Raw genomic sequence first — 21,566 nt, 5'->3', positions numbered from 1 at the left:
AAAAGACCATAACATCAATGTTTAGTGCACGGAAAAACAAAAGCAACGTTAAGGGGACCCAGAGTGCCTAGGTACTCCGGCTACTGACAACCTCCCCGTGGCTCTGGGATCTGCCCTGGGCTCAGCGTTGGGGCTGAGAGGCGAGCAGGCCGCAGAAAGAGTGGCCATGTCCCCAGGGTCAGCGGCCAGGAGCTAGCTCCCGGAAAGGCAGGGGAAGGCTCAGCCAGGTGCGGCCCAGCGCCGCCCTCCTGCCGCTAGCCGTGGGGGCGGACCTGCAATAACCACGCCCCAGAATGCCACGCCCACCTGGGGCCCATAAAAGGCACCGCCCGTTGGCAGCTCGGGTTCGAGTGCTGCTTTGGGGGTGGACTGCTGGCAGCCAGCGTCGCCGCGGTCAGCTCGGTGCCACGCCCCGGCCGGTGCTGCGGGAGCCCCAGCCATGCTGTTCTGGCACACGCAGCCCGAACACTACAACCAGCACAACTCTGGCAGCTACCTGCGGTAAGACCGGACAGCACCTGCCTGCGATCGGATCGGGGTCAGGGCGCCGAGGACCAGTGCGGCCTCCAGGGAGGGACCCTCCGGGAAACCCCAGTGGGGTTAATCGGGGAGGCGGCGCGCTGGTGCCGGAGGGGCGACTCTCCGAGGTCTCCCTGACGCTCGTAGCGTCCCCGGCCCGGTCCTGCAGCCTACCCTCTCCCTTCTCCAGTTGGAGAAATAAACTTGCTACATCCATCAGGAGCTCGTGTGTCCCGGGAAGCCAGGCCCCGCTCCTTGCTCTTCGTGGCCGGCGGGCCCACAGGTGGGTGGCGGGAGCCGGTCTGCGCTGCAACCTTGCGGGCCCGGGCTTCTGGAGGCTGGCCGTCCCTGTCATGGTGAGCTTGGTGTGGCCCCCGGGTCCCGGCTTCACCGAAATCTGTTGCGGGGATTTCTCTAGCGCGCTTCAAGGGAAAAAGGTTCCGCAGAGGGTCCCGCGGGTTTCCCAAAGTTCTCTGAACTCCCTATTTCTGGAAGTAGACCCCACCCCCACCTCCTTGGCTTCGGTGACTACGGGATTCTTTTTTCCACCCTTGGTGCAGCTGACTGGAGGGCTAATAGGCAGGCATTTCATTTTCTGAACTCGCTAAAACCAGCTTCAACCTGCCTTTATTCCATCCAAGTCACAGTTTATTATATGTGCCTTACTTAACCAAAAAGGTGTTGGACATGGGCTCAGGAAAAAGTAAACTGGCAAGCAAGCAGAAGTCAGCCCCAACTACAGAACCTTAATTGCGTCTTTGGACCCCCCCAAATGTCCCTGCTTGGATTTTCTGTTATTTGTACTTCCTGGCTTCTAATTTATGTATGTCCAGAACTCTGGGAAGACATCCCCTTCTTAGAAAGCCGAGGGCTGACCAGGTTTCCCTGGTGTATGTTCAGCTTTTGTTTGTTCTAACGCTAAGTCATAGAAAGTGGCAATCAATGGGGTTTTGACTGTGTTAAGGGTTATGCAAAGCCCACAGTTAAAATGCTACAGAATAAATACCTACTAACCGCACAACACTCCAGCGGCACTTGCAGCTTCTTTTGAATTGTTGTGAATGGCCATTAGGTATCTCATCCTGTCTTAAAAATGAATTTGAAGGTGACCTTGAGCTGCAGTAAGCGTATTCGAAACCTGGATGCATGATCCTGTTAGGGGTCAGTTTTACGGGAGAAGAGGTGTGCTTTTTGCATCTGTGCCTGAGATGGTAGTTTGTAAGCCAACCCTGATACTTTTAGGATTTGGACTTTGCATGGGAGGAGGAAGGCAAACATTGGGCTGAGAGCCGCTGCAAACCGCACTGGCTCCTTTGAGGAAGCGATGGGTGAAGACAGTTCATACTCCCCTCTTGGAAGCTGGTTCATTATTTTTTTCTTTTTACTTCCAAATAGTTTGACCTCCTTGAAGGCCTGCGCCCCCATGCTAAAGTGAGGATATTTTTCTTTGTTTTGCTTTTCTTTCTCTTTAAAACTTTTTAAAATTTAATGTTTTTTTACAGTGTGGGATGAACCCTAGGACTTACACTTGTTCTTCTGTTTTGATAACTTCCGGTCCTCCTTTTTATTATTATTATTATCATTGTTCTACGAAGTTCTGCAAGCCATCTGACTTCACCAAACAGCTAGTGAGTGGCCTTCAAGTCCCTCCCTCTCCTTTCTGTTTGATGTTCTGGTAACTTTTATTCCTTGGCAAATAAGGACACCAGGCCAGAAACAAGTTAGTGTTGAGTGACAGTTCTTAACAAATCCCCCCCCCCTCTTTTTTTAATTTAAAAGTAACAGTGCATGGATTATTAACTTAACATGGTCTGGACAAACATGAAATTATGCAATTCCTAGGTGAGCAGGACGGCTTGCTCCTTCCTGAGCTCCTTAATAACTGCCCGGGCTCCTCTCTCTCTCTCTCTCTCTCTCTCTCTCTCTCTCTCTCTCTCTCTCTCTCTCTCTCTCTCTCTCTCTCTCTCTCGTGTGTGTGTGTGTGTGTGTGTGTGTGTGTGTGTGTGTGTGTGTGTGTGTGTGTGTGTCGGTCTCTGTCTCTCTCTGTCTCTCTTTCTGGGCAGCAGACAGGAATAGCAGAAGAACCCACGCTGGGAAGGTTTCCCAGGTGTGCCCAAAGGCAGGCTTTCTGAGGGTTTGTTGGACACTGTTGGGGTGTGTGCTGGTTTATATTTTGTGAACACTCATTTATGATGCTGTACAGGGAACACATAGTACTGGTAACTGTGCAGTGAAGTGAGGTCAGCTGATCTGATTCATAGCCCAGACCCATGGAGGGAGGAGGGTTATCAAATAGGGCGGGACACCTTTCCGTAGCTGTTTCTGTGGCAACATAGTTTAGAATCTTTAAGCAGGTCTTGCCTGCCTGCTGGTCATTCTGATCCTCAGAGATTTCATTGTTCCTTGCAGACTGAGGTAAGACAGTTCCTTGAGTCTGGGAGTTCAAGGTTAGCCTGGCAACGTACCGATACCTTCCTGAAAAGTCTAGAAACAAGTTTCTCTGTCACAGGGTAATTGGAGGCTGATGTGTACATGTATGCTCATGTGTGTAGGGACCAGAGGATTACCTTCAGTATTGCTTTGTTTTTGTTTTTGTTTTTTTTTTTTTTTGAGACAGCATCTTACTGTCCTTACTGTAGCTCTAGCTGTCCTGTAACTCTCTATGTAGATCAGGCTGGCCTTGAACTCAGTGTTCTCCTGAGTGCTGTGATTAAAGGTGTGGGTCACTCTGGCCAACTGGTCTTTAGTGATGTTCCTCATGTACCATGCACTTTGTTTTTTGAGGCTGGGTCCCCTACTGGTCTGAAACTTGGCAAATAGGCTAAGCTGGCTGGCCGGTGAGCCTTGGGGATCATCCTGTCCCATCTCCCCAGCACTGGGATTACTAGTGTGAGCTACTACACTCAGCTTTTGTAGGCTGTGGGCTATGGGACTGATTTTATAGGTCTTCATGCTTGCATGCTTTTCTGACTGAGAGCTCTCCCCAGGCCTGGGCTAATGTTTTTGGTGGAGGGAACATTATTTAGAGGTGAAGGAAACAATTGTGAGGTTTTTGGTTTTTGGGTTTTTTTTTTTTTGGTTGTTTGTTTTGGATTTTCTTTTTCTTTTTTTTTTTTTTTTTTTGAGACAGGGTTTCTCTGTGTAGCTTTGGAGACTGTCCTGGCACTCACTCTGTAGACCAGGCTGACCTCGAACTCACAGGGATCTGCCTGCTTCTGCCTCCGGAGTGTTGGGATTAAAGGCATGTACCACCACCGCCTACCTCAACTCTGAGTATTTTAAGATTTGCTGCTTGGGTAAGAAAACTGAAATCAAGGTTTTCTATCGTCATAGTACTTTGGAGAGACCATTCTGAGCTTTAAAACAGGGACTGTGGGCTGGCAACATGGCTTAGCAGGTAAAGGTGCTTGCTACCAAGCCTAAAGACCTGAGTTCAATTCCAGGAGTCCATCCCTGTGGTAGAGGGAGAGAACCAACTCCCCTCAAATCCTCCCTTGATCTTGGTGTTAGCACACGCCGTGCACTTGCTCACATGCGCATACGCCGGTGGGAATACACACATTTACAAATAACTAACTTACTAAATAAACACATGTCAAAAATAAAAAAAAAACACACGTAGAAAATTTAAAAGAAGCCAACAGACAACAACAAAAGCCTAAAACCCCAAGTGCAGTGCACGCCTTTAATCCCAGCACTCAGGAGACAGAGGCAGTTGGAGCTCTGTGAGTTTGAGGCCAGCCTGGTCTACAGAGGGAGTTCCAGGACAGCCAGGGCTGTTGTAGTCTCCTACCCTGTAATTAAATAAATTTAATGTAAAAAAAATAGATGACTGTTCTCAAAGATGTTTGAGTGAGTACTTACAGATAGAAAAGAAGCAGGTGCCCCTGTTGGAGCTACAGCTCAGTGGTACAGCACTTGTTTAACACGGACATGGTTCTGGGTTCAGCCCCTGAGCACTGTAACCCTCCCCCCAGAAGAAAGGAGAAAAACAAAGAAGTAGCTTTCTAAGAGAAAAAGAAAGAAATAGCTGCCGGTTTCTGTTGCTTAGTTTTCAGACACTTTCCCTTCTCCAGGCCTTGGGTGACTGGATCTCATGAGGGCCATTGAGTGGGGCCAGGACCATGCGGTAGTGGTTGCATCTGAGATTTGGGCCACGCGGGTGAGGAGCTAGGTCAGCTTGTCTCACCCTGGATTCTGAAGTCATCTTTGGTACCATGGCCTGCATCCATCTCGCCTGACATTGCTCTGAGTTCCTGGGCTTTGCTTCTGACCACCTGCTTCCTGTGTTTTACAGCGATGTGCTGGCTCTGCCCATCTTCAAGCAGGAGGAGCCACAGCTGTCTCCTGAGAATGGGGCCCGCCTGCCGCCCCTACAGTATGTGCTCTGTGCCGCCACCTCTCCTGCAGTGAAGCTACATGAAGAGACCTTGACGTACCTCAATCAAGGTAGAGGCCTCCACAGGGATGGAGCCTGGTGGGTGGACAAGTGGGGGTAGTTAGCAGATGGTGTGTAAGACCCTGTTGGGCCTCTTTTAGCTGTGACATGGGAAGGAGCACAGACTTAGGGGTCAGGCACAGGTTCCGACTCTGTAGCGTAGCTGTGTTGTGTGGCTTCCCACACAGGACTGCCATGACTTCACTGGGTAAATGGAAATATTGCAAACTGAGCTAGGAGTAGTGACATGAGTCTGTAGTCCATAGGCAGCGGCAGCCTGAACTCCATGGGCAGAGACAGAGGCAGCCTGAACTCCATGGGCAGAGGCAGCCTGAACAACAGAATTAGACTCCTGAAAAGGAGGGAAGTAAGAGAAGGCCAAGTGCGGGTCATCTTGTAACATCCCTTCTCAAGATTGCTATTACTGTTTGGTGCTTTTGTTAGCTTTTGGCACCTGGTCTGCTGTCCTTTTCATGGGTGGTCCACATCCTCCTCAGCTCAGGGTCTGGCTTCCACCCACTGGAGAGCAGTTGTCCTTGGCTGCCCAGGTCACCATGACGCCAGCACCTATTTCTTATTCTCAGTAGTGATCTCTTTTTTTATTTTTTTTATTTTGAGATAGGATTTCTTTTTGTAACCCTGGCGGATCTGGAACTTTCTCTGTAGACCAGGTTGGCCTCTAACTCACAGAGATCTGCCTGACTCTGCCTCCTAAGTGCTGGGATTAAAGGCATGTGCCACGACCACCTATCCCTCAGTAATTTCTTGTGTAAAATAAGGAAGTTTAGTTTGGGGGGTGGTGTTTAAAAGAGTGAAGGTAAGCCGGGCGTTGGTGGCGCACGCCTTTAATCCCAGCACTTGGGAGGCAGAGGCAGGCAGATCTCTGTGAGTTCGAGACCAGCCTGGTCTATAAGAGCTAGTTCCAGGACAGCCTCCAAAGCCACAGAGGAACCCTGCCTTGAAAAACCAAAAAAAAAAAAAAAAAAAAGAGTGAAGGTAAGTGATCTGTATGATGGCAGTCACTAGTCCTTCCGGTTTTTGTTTGTTGTCTTTCAAGTTGGAGTCTTCCTGTGTAGCCCAGGCTAGTCTGGGACTCAAGATCCTCCTGCCTCAACCTCCTATGTGCAGAGACTGTGGATAGGCTTGTACTCTGTGTCTAGCTTTCAATACGCCTTTAAAGTTTTTTCATTTCCTTTATGTGTGTGTGATTACATTATATATGTGTATAAGTGTATGTGATTACATTATATGTATATATATGTGTGTGATTACTTTATGTATGTGTATAATATGTGTGTGATTACATTTATGTATATGTATAACTGTATGTGATTGTGATTACATTATGTGTGTGTGATTACGTTTTTGTATATTTGTGTGTGTGTGTGTGTGTGTGTGTGTTTTGAGGAGCTTGTTCTCTTTAACCATGAGGAACTCAGGTCATCGACTTGGCAGCAGAGGCCTTTGCCCAATCAGCCATCTCACCACCCCCATGTTCCCAGTTTTGAGTGTTTCGTTTGTCAGACACAGGAGCCGAGTCCTGGTGAATAGGGTTTTACTGGTCCCTGTCTTGATGACAGGACTGTATTTAGCACTGCCTCCTGGATTGCCTCAGAATGAATCTGGTTGCCATCACCCAGTGCACTGGTTCCTCTTCTGCTGTGAGCTGGAATCTGGGAGAGGCAGGCCTGAGCCCTGGTAGAAAGCTCTCTCCTGGGCAGAGTTGCCTCTTGGGTTTGACCTTGCCCACGTCCCTAGCTCACAATGAATGGAAGTGACTGGGCTACTTCTGCATGGAATCTGCCCATTATTGCTGGTGTGTCCCCGAGGAAGGCAGGGTTCACCCCTGTGGGCCGAACACTCACTACTCCATCAGTGGTGGCTGATGGCCATTGATGGCAGGTGACAAGCCAGTTGGAAGCAGTCCCTTGTGTGTTTGCACACTGGCTTCTGTCATTGTCCTTTCTTACTTGTTGAAGGTTAAATGCTGCCAACTTCTCTCTGAGTAGTTTCTTTCCTCATCAGTCCCCCCGCCCCTTGCTTAAACTTGAGAGTGAAGGAATGAGGCCACTGAGCTGATGTGGGTCTTGTTTGGGGCCATGCCCCATGTGAGCTGATGAGTGAGCAGTGTGAGGTCTTGCTGCCGAACAGGGACATTGTGTGTTTGTCCCCTGCCCCCATTTTAAGGCCTTTCTTTGGTTGTGTTCATTGTGCCCCTCCCTATTATTTAGTGAACAGTAAAAAGTGTTTGATAGCATACAGGTCTTCCTAACAAGTTTAAAAGAGAACATCTTCTCCATCATAGATGTTAAAGGGCCCATCCCATGGTTCCATCTGCCTGCCTGTGTTAACTTGGTATATTTCCTATGGACATTTACAGATCTATTTATTATTTTACAGCAATGGGAGTTGAGTCCAGGACCCGCTGTACAATAGGCTAGTGCTCTAGCACAGAACCATGCTCCCTCGTTCCCTGCATATGTGAAGCTATGCATTCTTTAATATTATGAGAAAGAGTGTACTTGTGGACCTCCTGTCTAGACTGATGAGTAATGTAATAGATGCTCATTACAGAAATGTTCACTGTTCAGAAGATAAAACTGTTCAGAAGGGCTGGGACCCAGCACAGTTGCTTGAGTGCCTGCCTGGCAAGAAGAAAGCCCTGCTTCTGACCCCCAGCACCTCATAAACCAAGTGTGGTGGTACACACTTGTAATCCCAGCTCTCTGAGATGCAGGAGATTCAGAAGTTCAAGGTCATCCTCGGCTACATAGAGAGTGAGGATAGCTGGGGGAGGCTTGAGACCCTGTCTTTAAAAAGAAAGAAACGAAGAAAGGGAAGAAATTCTTAGAATTATAGTTTTTAAAATGAGTTATTTGGGCTTGGTGTAGTGGCGCATGCCTTCAGAGTTTGAGACCAGCCTGGTCTACATTGTGAGTTCTGGGCCAGCCAGAATTACATAGAAACCCTGTCTTTAAGCCGGGCGGTGGTGGCGCATGTCTTTAATCCCAGCACTCAGGAGGCAGAGGCAGGCAAATCTCTGTGAGTTTGAGACCAGCCTGGTCTACAAGAGCTAGTTCCAGGATAGCCTCCAAAGCCACAGAGAAACCCTGCCTCGAAAAACCAAAAAAGAAAAAAAAAAGAAAAGAAAAGAAAAAAAGAAACCCTGTCTTTAAAGAAGTGACTATTCACATTCTGTGCTTTCATCTTTGTAGTAACTGCAATATAACAATATCCATACAATATGCTTTGCTGCTAATTTGCATGTTTCTGCCAAATTAAAATAGTATCCAACTGAAATTCAAGTAACTGGAAAACAAGAGCAAACGGCAGAAAATTTTTAAAAATGAAATAAAACTTAAGTCCTCTCTAACATCCCTTTTGTGTGTGTGTTTATTTAACCCATGTATTTAGTATGGGGGCACTTTCTTGCTATGGCACACACACTGAGGTCAGAGGGCAGCTTTCAGAGGTCAGTTTTCTCCTACCACATGGGTTCTGGTGGTGGGAATGGTCGGACTGAGCTATCTTGCCAGCCTAGCCACTAATCATCTATGGTTTTTTGTTTGTTTTGGTTTTGGTTTTTTTAATTTTTATTTTTTTTTCAGGGCAGGATTTCTCTGTGTGACAACCCTAGCTGTCCTGGAACTAGCTCTGTAAACCAGGTTGGACTCAAACACACAGATATCCACCTGCCTTTGCCTCCCAAGTGCCTGGGATTAAAACCGTGTGCCTCCACTGCCTGGCTGTCTATGTATTTTATATATGCATCTTTTAAAATTGGAATAATATGTTATGTCAGTTTTATATTGTTGTTGTTGTGTCAGAAATTGGACATCGAAGGGCAATGAGATGACTCAACAGTAAGGACACTTGCCACCAAGACCACCCTGCGTTCAATCCCCAAGCCCCACACAGTGGAAGGAGAGAACTGGTTCTGAAAGGTTGTCCTCTGACATGGCATGAGCATGTGCACACACACATACAAATAAATGTGGTTTGTTTTTGTTTGTTTTTTCAAGACAGGGTTTCCCTGTACAGCTTTGGAGCTTGTTGTAGAACTAGCTCTTGTAGACCAGGCTGGCCTCGAGCTCACGGAGATCTGTAAAGGCATGTACCACCACTGCCTAGCATAAATGTAATAATTTTTTAAAAATTATCTTTGAGGACTGGGGATAAGGCTCAGTGGGAGAACACTTGTCTAGAAATTAAACATTGATAAACATTCTAGTGTGTACGGCTTGATTTTTTTAAGTTATAAGTAACAAATAGAAATATAGCATTAAAATGTTATACATTATCTTCTTGGCAGACTGTCTCATATGCTACCCAGCCCTGTGTATCTCATGGTCTCTCCCAAAGTCAGGTGTTGCCAATTTTCACGTGAGATTTTGGCTTTTTATTTTTTTAAATAAAAGTCATTGTGTAGTACCTTAGTTCTGTTGCTGTGAAGAGACACCATCAACAAGACAACTCTTGTAAAAGAAAGCATTAATTAGGGCTTGCTTAGCATGTTCAGGACCCTCAGACCTTACAGGCTACACTCCATTATCCTCATGGAGAGCATGGCAGTCCGCATGGCTAGCCTGGTGCTGGAGTTGAGTGCTACATCCTAATCTGCAGGCAGAGAGACATTGGCTTGGCATGGGCTTTTGAAACATCAAAGTTCAACCCCAGTGACCCGCTTCCTCCAACAAGGCCACACCTCCTGATCCTTCTGATCCTTTTAAACAGGGCCACTCCCTGGTGACTAAGCATTCAAATATATGAGCCTATAGGGGTCACTCTTATCCAACTTCCCCAGCTCTCCCACCTACACATACAACAACACTGGGTGACTGATCTCACCTTCTATCTTGTTTGAGACAGGGTCTCAGTTGTTTGCCATAAGCTTCTGGGATTCTCCTGTCTCCGTTTCCCATCCACCATAGAAGAATTGAAGTTACAGATCCTACTGCTGCCCTGCTTTATGTGGGTTCTGGGGATCCAAACTCAGGTCCTCTTGCTTGCATGGCAAGAGCAAGTGAAGTGCCCATAGAGGGTTGTAGGCGTCAGATACCCAGGAGATGGTGTCATGGGTGGCTGTGAACTGCCTGATGTTGGTACCGGGAACTGAATGGGGGTCCTGATGTTGGTACCAGGAACTGAATGCAGGTCCTCTGTAAGCACAGTAAGTGCTCTTTACCTCCGAGCTGTGTTGACTCCAGCCCTCAAAATGTTAGCATTCTTTTTTAAATTTTATTTTTTATTACTTTTTTTGGGGGGGCAGCTTCAAGACAGGGTTTCTCTGTGTAGCAATCCTATCTTGGAACTCCCTTTGTAGACTAGGCTGGTCTCAGACTCACTGAGATCCCCCTGCCTCTGCCTCCTGAGAGTTGAGTGTTGGGATTAAAGAGGTGCACCACCATCGCCTGGCTTTTTTGCTGTTGTTGTTGTTTTAAAGCTGTGGTCCCAGTCTTTATGGGTCCTAGACTGGCCTCAAACTTGTGATCCTCCTGTCTCAGCTTCCAGAGTATAGGTGAATACCAGCTTGCTTATTCTATGCTTTAATGACTCACATGATGAAATGCCTAATGTGAAGCATTTAGTGGCATATGCTGTGATATTTAGCTGTCAGTCATTTAGCTGTATTTTGTGATAATTACATTCATGGTGTGTGGCCTGTAAGGTCTGAGGGTCCTGGACATACTAAGCAAGCCCTCTACCACTGGACCTACACTCCCAGACCAATGATTACATTTTTGTTGTTGTTGTTTTTGTTTTTTGAGACAGTGTTTCTCTGTATTGTTTTGGAGTCTGTCCTGGAACTCGCTCTGTAGACCAGGCTGTCCTCAAACTCACAGAGATCTGCCTGCCTCTGCCTTCCGAGTACTGGGATTAAAGGCATGCGCCACCAACGCCTGGCACTAATGATTAAATTTTATTATTGCATTTATTTATTTGTTAATCTACCTATTTGTTTGTGTGAGTGTATGCAAACCATGCATATAAGTGGAGATCAGAGGAGACTTGGGCATTCTGTCTTTCAATTGTGTGCATCCTGGGGGTCAGCACAGGTTGTCAGGCTTGGCGGCAGGTGGCCTTACCTGCTTAGTAATCTTGCCTACCCATGGCTTATCTGTCTGTCTGTCTGTCTACTTGGTGCCTTATGGTATGTGAGCAATAATTAGAGAACTTATGGATCTTTTTCTTTTGCTCTAATTAATGACACTATAGTAGGTGTTTTCAGTACAGTTTCCAAGGACTTAACCAGGACCTGCCTTGACTAGTTTGAGATCAGATAAGATGGAGCACCTTCTGGGTTAATCAGTATTACATCTGTAATCTCAGCACTGAACTGAGGCAGGAGGATCATGAGTTGGAGGCCAGCTTAAAAAAACATGTCATTATTGTCAACGGCATGTCATTCAAGACCCTTTTAGTCCATTGGAAGCTTTTCTCCAGTTATATCTATTGTGTTGGCCCTATAATATTTATTGCTCCCCCTCCCCTCCTTGATGGTACTGAGAAGAAACCAGGGCCTCGTGTGTGCTAGGTAAGAGTGTGCTAGGTAAGCGCGCTATCTTTGAACTATGTTTTCAGTTCCTCGCTGTTTCCTGTGTGAAGCCATCCATGTGTTTAAAGTTCTCTGAGAACAACAACAAAAACTCCACACTATGTATATCCAAATCTCTTACTGAATCACTGGACCACCTTTTCCTGGAGTGCCTTGGCAGTAGGAGTACTCCGGTAGTCATGTCATGCTACACAGGGGTGTCCTGTCACCAAGCCTGGTGGCTGGTTTTAGATGTGGGGAAAATGGTTTGAAAACAAGTGCCTCTTCTGAGAAAAGTCTTGTAAAGGAGCGGAATAGACTGAGGTCTACAAGTTCCTGTTGGGGTCAAAGGTCCCTGAGGACACAGCTTTCCTGATACCCCTAAGGGGAGGGAGGAGGTTCAGAGGTAGTGGAGGTCAGCCCCAGGTGCCTCAGGCCTGGAGATAAGAGGCTCTTTTCTGAGTGCTTGCTGAGGAGAAGGCTTTGGTATTTTCCACCCAAACAACTCTTAATGGTTTTTTCTTTATTACATTTATTTATTTCTGTGCTTCTGAGATCAGACAAGGGGGAACTAATGAGGGGGAGGGCAGACTTTTGTGTGCCCACAGGTGGGGGTCAGAGGGCAACCTGCTGGGGCTGGTTCTCTGCTGCCGTGAGGGGGTCCCAGGATTGAATTCAGATCATCAGGCTCAGCAGCCTCAAAACAACCTTGAATCTAGTGACAAAATGCCACTAGAGCCTTGATTTCATCCACCCAGGAACTAAAGCCAACGGGGGTCGAAGGTTCTGGGAAGAAAAACTGAAGGAGGGCAAGAATGGAGGGCCAGAGAGGCTGACACACCTGTCTTCCAGGAAGTCATGGAAGCTCTCTCCCCATGATTTACCTTAAACTGGACAAAGAAAATCTCCACACCTAGGTGCTCCCAGGGCGATACATGGAGCCGGGGATTGCAGAGCTTGAAGCCGGGCGCCTGGCTCCCAAAAGCCCGTTACTGTTTATACAGAGGAAATGCGGGCTGGTGAGTTGGCTCAGCTGGGAAAGTATTTCCTGCTAAACATGGCAGGATCAGGATCAGGCCTCCCGTCCTGCTCTGATACTCTCTTTAGGTACACTCTAAAATAAATTGTTCTCGGTTTTCTTCAGGTGATGGCTTGATAGGTGTCTTTAAACTCCCTACTCTCCTCACCTGGCCAGACAGGAGTCTGGGGAGTGATGGATCTAGAGTGGGTCATGAAGAAGAACTTTCTGGAAGGGGAAGGAGTCATTTGGGAGTCATTTGTTTTGGGAGGGTCTAGGCCCTGCACTTTCTGTAGCCTCTGAGGAACTGTAGGAAAAATATCTCCAGGGAAAGAAGAAGCACCCTCCCTTCGGGCAGGGAGATTAGAGTGTGCCTGCTAGTAAAATGGAGTTTAGTTTTTTTTTCTCTAGCCCCTGGGAACTCCTTTAATCTCTGGGCTCCTGGCTGTCCTCTCCAGGACAACCTCCCCTGCCTGAAGAATTAAGTGTTCACAAATGTCTGGTTGCACTTTCCCTTCTTCTCAAGTCTCTCAGTGACTGGATTTAAAGAGTGATGTGGGATTATCCCCTCTGTTTGCTTTCCTTCAAAGCTGAGGTTTTTTTCTTTTCAGATTAATTTTTAGCTCAAAGTTTGGGAATAATATAAACTACAGAAGACAAAATGACCCTGAAGTACATTGCTTAAAAACATAAAAAAAAAATGCTTTTCCTCACGCTTACCATAACAGAGCAGAGAGTCATGCCTGCTCTAGAAAATGTGAAAATGTTCCAGTCTCCTGTCTTCCTGGCTTTTTTTCTTGGTCACACTGGCATGGGCGTATGTATATGTGTTTGTTTTTGTTTTTGAGACTTTTTTTTTTTTTTTTTTTGGTTTTTTTCGAGACAGGGTTTCTCTGTGGCTTTGGAGGCTGTCCTGGAACTCGCTTGGTAGTCCAACCTGGTCTCGAACTCACAGAGATCCGCCTGCCTCTGCCTCCCGAGTGCTGGGATTAAAGGCATGCGCCACCAACGCCCGGCAGTCTTAGTATGTAGTCCTGGCTAGCCTGGAACTCACTATGTAGACCAGGCTGGCCTCAAACTCTTGGAGATCTGCCTGCTTTACCTTCCAGAGTGCTGAGATTAAAATCAAACAGATCACTACATCTGAATGTCTGGATCATTTATAATTTCTTACGATGTAAGCCCCCCTCCTTTCAAAACAGGGTTTTCTTTGAGTAATCCTGGCTGTCCTGTAGCTTACTCTGTAGACCAGACTGGCCTCAGACAGATCTACCTGCCTTAGCCTCCTAAGTGCTGGAATTAAAGGAGTGCATTAGCACCGCCTGGCTTGAGCTTTTTCCTTTAGAAGATAAATGAGGTTATGTTATAAATACCACCTGAAAAAGTGCAAACCACCAAACATTCCCTTTCGTAAGGGTACACCATTGGCTAGAGGTATGGATCTGTGACCATTTGCCTTCAATGCTCAATCAGAAATTTGATGATCAAATCCTCTCACTTATTATATAGTATTTAAATCTCTGCTTAATTAATTAATTTACTTTAAACAATTTTATTTCTTATTTATTTATTGGTTTTTGGTTTTTCAAGACAGGGTTTCTTTGTGTAGCCACTCTGGCTGTCCTGGAACTCATTCTGTAGACCAGGCTGAGGCACTCACAGAAATCCACCTGCCTCTGCCTCCTAAGTACTGGTATTAAAGACCTGCGCCACCACCACATGCTACTTTTTAAATTTATTTATTTTTAAAGATTTCTTTATTTATTATGTATACACACACCAGAGAAGAAAGTATCAGATCCCATTATAGATGGTTGTGGGCCACCATGTGGTTGCTGGGAATTGAACTCAGGTCCTCTGGAAGAGCAGCCACTGCTTTTAACCTCTGAGCCATCTCTCCAGCCCCTAAACTTATGTATTTTCTTAATGTGCATTAGTGTTTGCCGTGGGTTTCAGGTCCCTTGGAACTGGAGTTACAGACAAGTGAGAGCTGCCCTGTGGGTGCTGGGAGTTGAACCTGGGTCCTCTAGAAAAGCAGCCAGTGCTCTTAACCACTGAGCCATCTCTCTAGCCCCTATACTTTCTTAATTTTTAAAAATTACACAGCGTACTATGATGCCACTATGGAGGTTTGAGACAACTTAGACGAATTGGTTCTCTCCTTCTACAATTGGGTCTCCAGGATGGAAATCGGGTCACCAGGGCTTGTTGGGAGGCTCCTCTCACCAGCCTGTCTCTCACTAGCCTCTGCGTTTTTGAGACAGGGTCTCATGTAGTCCATGATTGCCTTGAACCTGCTAGTAGCTGAATCTGTCATTAACTCCAGGTCTGCTCGCCTCTGTCTCCAAGAGCTGGAGGTACAGGAGTGCACCACCATGCCCTTCTCTGTTCATTTATTATATCTGTCCAGTTAATGTCTTTGAACTCACTGTGTAGCTAAGGATGATTTTAAGCTCCTCCTCTTTCTGCCTCTCCCTCCTAAGTGCTGGGATTGCACCAGGCTCGGTTACTATGGTTCTGGGGATCAAACCTAGTTCAATATGTGTGCTAAGCAGGCACCTCACAGCTGACCTTCATCCCCGGTCCCCTCCACAGGCCTTTAATTTTAAGGCATTCATTTATGTGTGTGTGGAGTGAGTGTGTGCATGCCTGTGTGAGTACAGGTGCCCATGGGGGCTGTAAGAGGGAGACCGATGCCCTAGAGGTGGTTGTGAGCCACCTGATGTAGGTGATGGGAACTGAACTCTGGTCTTCTGGAAGAGCAGCAAGTGCCCTTAACCACTAAGTTATCTCTCCAGCTGCTTCTGCATATCTTCAAATAGGAAAGACCTCTGAGTAACTTGAGGGCCACTTCTCCCATCTAATTGATGGGAAAACTGAGGCCTGGAGGGGGAATAACACTTTTCAACATACACAGTGTGAGTACAGCCCTGGTTTCTCTTTGGGACTCAAGGGTGGCATTCATGTGGCACCTAGAGTGTGAGCCTCGGACAGAAGGCTAGGGATCTGCCTTTGCAGTACGGGCTAGAATGAAGTAGAGAAGATGGGATTGAGTACACATGGGTCTGTTGTCTCCTTGCTGGCTGAAGACCACTCTGTGCTCAGAGCTCTCTGTGCCTGATAGAACCTGGGGTGTTCTTGATCTGCCATTCTCCAGCTTGTTACCAAGGATCCTGTGGATCCAGAATGGGAGGGGGAGGCCGGGTACTCTAGGAATCCAGAGTCGAACATTAGAACTCTCCACCCTCAAGCACAGGACGTTTGTACTACCTTGCTTTCAAAATGCCTGTGCACCAGTGTCCCTACAGAAAAATGCAGAGTCCTGGGTGTCTGGCACCAGGACAACTGATCGGATTGCTGGCGATTAGAACTGTATCCAGATTACAGAAGCATGAGCTAGCCCTTCACCTCAGCTGTCCGTTTCATAGTGGGCAAACCAGGCTTAGAGAGGCTGCATGACTTGCCCCAGAACACGCGGTGGTACCCTTCCCTTCCCTTTCCTTCCTCCTGTACCTCTTACTTCCTCCCCTTCTTTCTCCAGGTCTCTCTCCCCTTTTCTAGGACCTCATATAGGCCAGGCTAAGGGATGGCCTTGAACTGCTGATCTTCCCAAGTGCTGGGATTACAGACATGCACACAGGCCACACCCACTTTTATGAGTTTCTGGAGATTATAGGCATGCTCCACCGAACCTGGCTTTTGTTTGTCTTTTTTTTTTTGAGATTTATCTTTACAATATTTTACACTATGTCTCAGCCAGTGTTCTATTGCTGTGAAGAGACACCATGACCAAGACAACTCTTATAAAAGAAGGCATTTAACTGGAGGCTAGCTTACAGTTAGAGGGTGTTAATCCATGAATCACGGCAGGAAGCAGACAGGCATGGTGCTGTGGAAGTAGCTGCGAGCTTTACAGCCTGATCGAGAGAGAGAGAGAGAGAGAGAGAGAGAGAGAGAGAGAGAGAGAGAGAGAGAGAGAGAGAGAGAGACAGACAGACAGACAGACAGAGAGACAGAGAGACAGAGAGACAGAGAGACAGAGAGAGAGATAGAGAGAGACACAGAGAGAGACAGAGAGAGAGAGAGAGAGAGAGAGAGAGAGACAGAGAGACAGAGAGACAGAGAGACAGAGAGACAGAGACAGAGAGAGACAGAGAGAGAGACAGAGAGAGAGAGAGAGAGAGACAGAGTTTCAAAGCCCATGTCCAGTGTCACACCTCCTCTAACAAGGCCACGCCTCCTAATCCTTCCCCAAAGTTCCACTGACTGGGGACAGATCATTCAAACATGAGCCTATGGGGGCCATTCTCATCCCGACCACCACCCTGGTTTGTATGTGCACCACACCCTGAGTGTCTGTTCACTCACCATGTGTGTGCCTGGTGCTGGCGGAGGGCAGAAGAGGGCATCAAATCCATTGGAACTAGAGGTAGAGATGGCTATGAGCTGCCTCATGGGTGAAACCAAGTTCAGTTCTCTGTAAGAACAGCAAGCTCTCTGAACTACTGAGCCGTCTTTCTAGCCCTTGGACTGCCTTTTAAAAGTATTCTTAGAAAACAGCTTTATTGGAATGTAATTTCTACAACATGCAAACCACCCATTTAAAGTGTACAATTCAGTTAGGTGTGGTGGCAAGTCTCAACTTGTCACTGTGTCCCAGCATGTCACTCCCAGTACAGGGAAAGCAGAGGCAGCAGGATTTCCAGTCTGAGACTATCTAAAAAAGGCAATTTAATGTTTTTTTATATAATCTACTAAATATACCAACATCATTTTGATTAATTTTAGAACACCTTTGTCCTTGGCATCCATGAGCAGTCATCACCACCCCCAACCCTTCTGAAGTACCCAGTGCCCAGCTGTCCAACTCCCCTCCTCCCTCTGATAGATTTTTTTGTGGGAAATGATAGTGCTAGGGACGGAACCTAAGGCTTTGAACTGTTTGCTTGTTTGCATTTGTTTTTGAGACAGGGCTTCTTTGTGTAGCCCTGGCTGTCCTGGACACTTGCTCTGTAGATCAGGCTGGCCTAGAACTTTCACAGACCTGCCTGCCTCTTCCTCCTGGGTGCTGGGATTAGAGGTGTGCACCACCAATGCCTGGCTGGTTTCAAACATGTTTAGCACATCCTCTCCTACTGCTCTCCCAGCTTCCTCTGAGGTTTTCTATGCATCTGTGTGTGCCATGTACGTGAATGTGGAAACCAGAGGACACCTGTGGATGCCCTTCCTCCAAGCACCTTCCACTTGCTTTTTGACTTATGGTCTAACTCTTCCTCCGGAACTCACACAGTCAGTTGGGCTAGCCAGCAAGCACCAAGGACTCTGTGTCTTGTTGTTTTGTTGGTTGTTTTGTTTTCTTTTGGGGTTGTAGTCTCTTTGTACAGCCCTGGCACCTGGAACTCTCACAGAGCTACAGAGCTGCCTCCTTACTGTTGAGTTTAACGGTGTGTGTATTCAAACTATGGCCTCCATGCCTCCCCCCACACACACCCTTTTTTTAAACAAAACATTGATTCCAGGAATCAAACTCAGGCCCTCATGCTTGCACAGCAAGTACTTAATTCACTGAACCATCTCCTGAATCCCTCTGAGTTTTGTAGGATGACATTTAGACTCTGTATTTCTGGCCCGAGTGTCATGGAAGCCACAAGTGCTTTAGCAGGGCATATCACTGGGAATCACCTTACTGTGTTTCTTAGGGCTAGTGATGTTAGCCTCGAAGACTGAATTAAGACAGTGTGTTGGGTTTCTGTGCAGTTACTTGTCACCCCTACGTAGCTGATAAATACCTTGAGCTGAGGAAGCTGCTTAGGCTGTGCTGATAGCTTGACCCCCTTTCTGCCTGTTGTGGAGCAAACGATTGCTGCTGTAGTTGCCTGATAGTGCTTTCCTATTTATTTCCTTCTGCCTACACTGTATTAGGAATGCTCTGTAAGGAGTTTTCTCCGTCTGGGGAGATACGATAGTGCACTCAGTAAAAAGCTTGTCAAACAAGTGTGAGGACCCAAGTTCAATCCCCAACACCCATGGGAAAAAAAAATTCAGGCGAGTTCTCGTATACTTTCAATCCCAGTGTTGGGAAGATAAAGACAAATGATTCCCAAGAGCTCACTGGCCAGTCAGCCTCCCCAAATCAGTGAGCTCCGGTTCAGTGAGAGACCTTGTCTCAAAACAACTGGAGAATGATAGAGGACAACACCTGACATTGACCTCTGGCCACATAGGTCATGGACCTTCTGGGTGAGGACTTGGGTCCCTGGTCAGAAAGGCCTTTGTCCCCGAGTGTGCTCTCTCCTTGACTGAGTATACTCCATCATGGTCATGGGTGCTCGAGTGGTGTCATATGCACTGGGTGACAAGACAGATTACCCATGCCAGACTGCATGGCCGCCTCCTCACTGTGCTTTTCCTTCTCTGCCTTATTTTGTTTTTTGTTTTTTGTTTTTTTCCCCGAGACAAGCTTTCCTTTTTATTTATTTATTTTTGTTTTTTGAGTCAGGGTTTCTCTGTATTGTTTTGGAGTCTGTCCTGGAAATCTCTCTGTAGACCAGGCTGGCCTCAAACTCACGGAAATCCACCTGCCTCTGCCTTCCAAGAGCTGGGATTAAAGACATGCGACACCACTGCCCAGAACCTTCTCTGTCATTTTTTTTAATAAGAAGTCATAACTTTATTAGTGACAGAAATAGTACAAATTTCAAACCATGCTGTAGTTCTACTATTGAAACACCAAAAAGGGGGTGGGGGTGGGAGAAGGGGAGTGTCCTTGCTGTCAAATAGTTGCATTGTTAATTCCATAGCACTTACCATATCATTACTGTTGGTTTTCAGGGCTCTGACTGCCTTTGCTCTTGACACATTTCCTTGTCACATGACCAATTCTGTGTCCTTAACCTGGTTCACCAACCTCTTCCTCCTCGGTCATCGGAGTCTGCGTGTTTTCCTGAATGTTTGAAATGGCTTCACCTTGAACTTTGAATGTCCCGTAGCTGTTAACTGTGCTTACTGAGACGAATCTTGGCTTCTCCAAAGACTATGCTGGTGTCTGAAGCTGGACTCTTGTAGACGCTTGGTTTTGTGATGATGAAGAGGATGTTTTTGGATTTCCGGATAGTGACTCTAGTAACCCCTGGAACCTGTTGAAGACCCACTTTGGACCTAGACTTCCTTGCCTTCTTTTCACTCCGACTCCGTTTTGCTTTACTGACCGGGTTCTTCATCTGTTCCAGCTGTTGCCGCAGCTGGCCTTGTTGTGTGGTTGTCTGTGTGAAGTTTTGTTCTGCTCCTGACTCTGTCTCAGCCTGAGGCTGTGGCAACTCCCCTGCTCTGTAGCGGGGGCGGTTTCTGGGGCTTCACCAGGGGTTCTGTGCAGAGGACTCGGAACCAAGATGGTGGCGGGTGAGAGGGTGACCTCTCTGTCATTCTTATAGGACTCTTGGCACATTGCCCTTCTTTCTCTGGGGTGATAATGGCCTCTTATAGTTTACGTGGCATTCATTACCCAAACCAGCAACTGTTGGAAAGTAAACAATCTGTAAATCTTGGCTGACCCAGGTAATTGACTCCTGTTCTTGGGAACATGGTGATCTGGGCAGAAGGCCCTGCTCTGGGTTCTGCCCATTGGATAGAGCTATTCTAGTTTTGTATGCCATTTTTGCAAAGGCACCTGCTAGGCTCTGCCCAGTGGAGGCCAGCTGGGATAGGCTGCTCTGGGCAGCACTGTGCACATAGGAGTTGGCCTCCGGGAGACACTTGGGCTGCCCGTTGGAGTCCCAAGTTCTGGGGATGGTTCTCTGCTAGGCTGCCTCCTGGCTTAGTGACCTTGAGTGATGGATCATTTGTTGTATAGGGTGGTGATGCTGCAGGAACGTTCATTTGTGCAGTTTAGAGTGACTAGCAGAGGGGCGGGGCAGGTAAGGAAAGTGCAGCCCTTACCTTGCTGGTGTGGTCATGGAGAATGCTCACAGAAGTACTGCGGACCATATTGTGCAGGTGTTAAGAAAGAGACACAGGGAGGTTGAAGACTTGCCTTTGGAAGCTGGGGAGACGGCTCAATGGGTAAAATGCTTACTGGGCCAACGTGAGGACCAGAGTTCAGATCCCCAGCCCACAGGTAAAATGATGGGTGTGATTGACTACTTGTATCAGTAACCCCAGGGCTGTAAGAGGTGGAGACAGGAGGATACCTGGGGCTTGCTGGCCGCCAGCCTAGCTCCAGATGAGATCCTGCTTCAAGGGAATAAGACAGAGTGATAGAGCCGAACACCCAGTGTCCTTTGTGTCCTCTGCGTGGTACCCAGGAACCTGTACACACTTGTTTTTTTTTTGTTTGTTTGTTTGTTTTTTTGTTTTTTCGAGACAGGGTTTCTCTATGGCTTTGGAGGCTGTCCTGGAACTAGCTCTTGTAGACCCTGTACACACTTGTATATGCAACACATATACATTTAAACTCTCTCTCTCCCTCCCTCCCTCTCTCTCTCCCCACAAACTTGCCTGAGAGACTAGGGGTGTAGTTCGGTGGTAGATGACTTGCCTAAGACACACCAGAACTCTGGTTCTATCACACCAAAAAAAATCAAAACCCAAACCAGAAATTTCTTGGTCACATAGAACAAACTTGGGAGGGTCTGGACTCAACTCGGGTGTCTGCCCAGATCCTGTCTTCTTGTTTTGGTCTAGGCTTCGGGCTGATGAGTCTGCCACTGACCTACAATAGACCTCAGCCTTGGGCATGTTAGCACCCCCCTGGACTCCTGTCACATTGCACTGTGGACTCTGGTTTTCAAGACAGGGTCTCAGGGGTCCCAGGTCCACTTACTACACTGTAGTCTGAAAGGATCTTGAACATGAGCTCCTGATCCTCATGCCTCTCCTAACTTCTGGGAAGATTACAGGTGTGCACCTCTGCCCTATTTGTACGGTGCTGAGTTGCAAACCCAGGGCCTCATGCACACTAGGTGAGTAGTTGACCAACTGAGCTATTGCATCTCCTGCTGCTGTATTTCCTGCAGCTGCACTGGTAGAGTCTTAGCTCCTTGGGCGGGAGCTTCCTTCTG

General features: G+C 47.2%; 1 protein-coding gene and 1 pseudogene across 1 annotated transcript in view; one reads left to right on the top strand and one right to left on the bottom strand.

The window, feature by feature from the left end:
- The first annotated feature begins 356 nt into the window (after positions 1 to 356).
- Tfcp2l1 (transcription factor CP2 like 1) overlaps positions 357 to 21,566 on the top strand; it is a 64,079-nt gene continuing 42,869 nt past the window's right edge. The window contains exons 1-2 of the mRNA XM_040738224.1: positions 357 to 501; positions 4,817 to 4,968. Of these exons, the coding sequence (XP_040594158.1) occupies positions 440 to 501; positions 4,817 to 4,968 (214 nt within the window). The 5' untranslated portion in view covers positions 357 to 439. The remainder of the gene's footprint in view (positions 502 to 4,816; positions 4,969 to 21,566) is intronic.
- Positions 11,819 to 19,954, bottom strand: LOC106021142 (annotated as a pseudogene).

This window comes from Mesocricetus auratus, unplaced genomic scaffold, assembly GCF_017639785.1.
Source record: "Mesocricetus auratus isolate SY011 unplaced genomic scaffold, BCM_Maur_2.0 Super-Scaffold_100676, whole genome shotgun sequence".
Lineage (NCBI taxonomy): Eukaryota > Metazoa > Chordata > Mammalia > Rodentia > Cricetidae > Mesocricetus > Mesocricetus auratus.
Note: the sequence above shows the minus strand (reverse complement) of the source record. Positions and strands in the feature narration are given on the sequence as shown.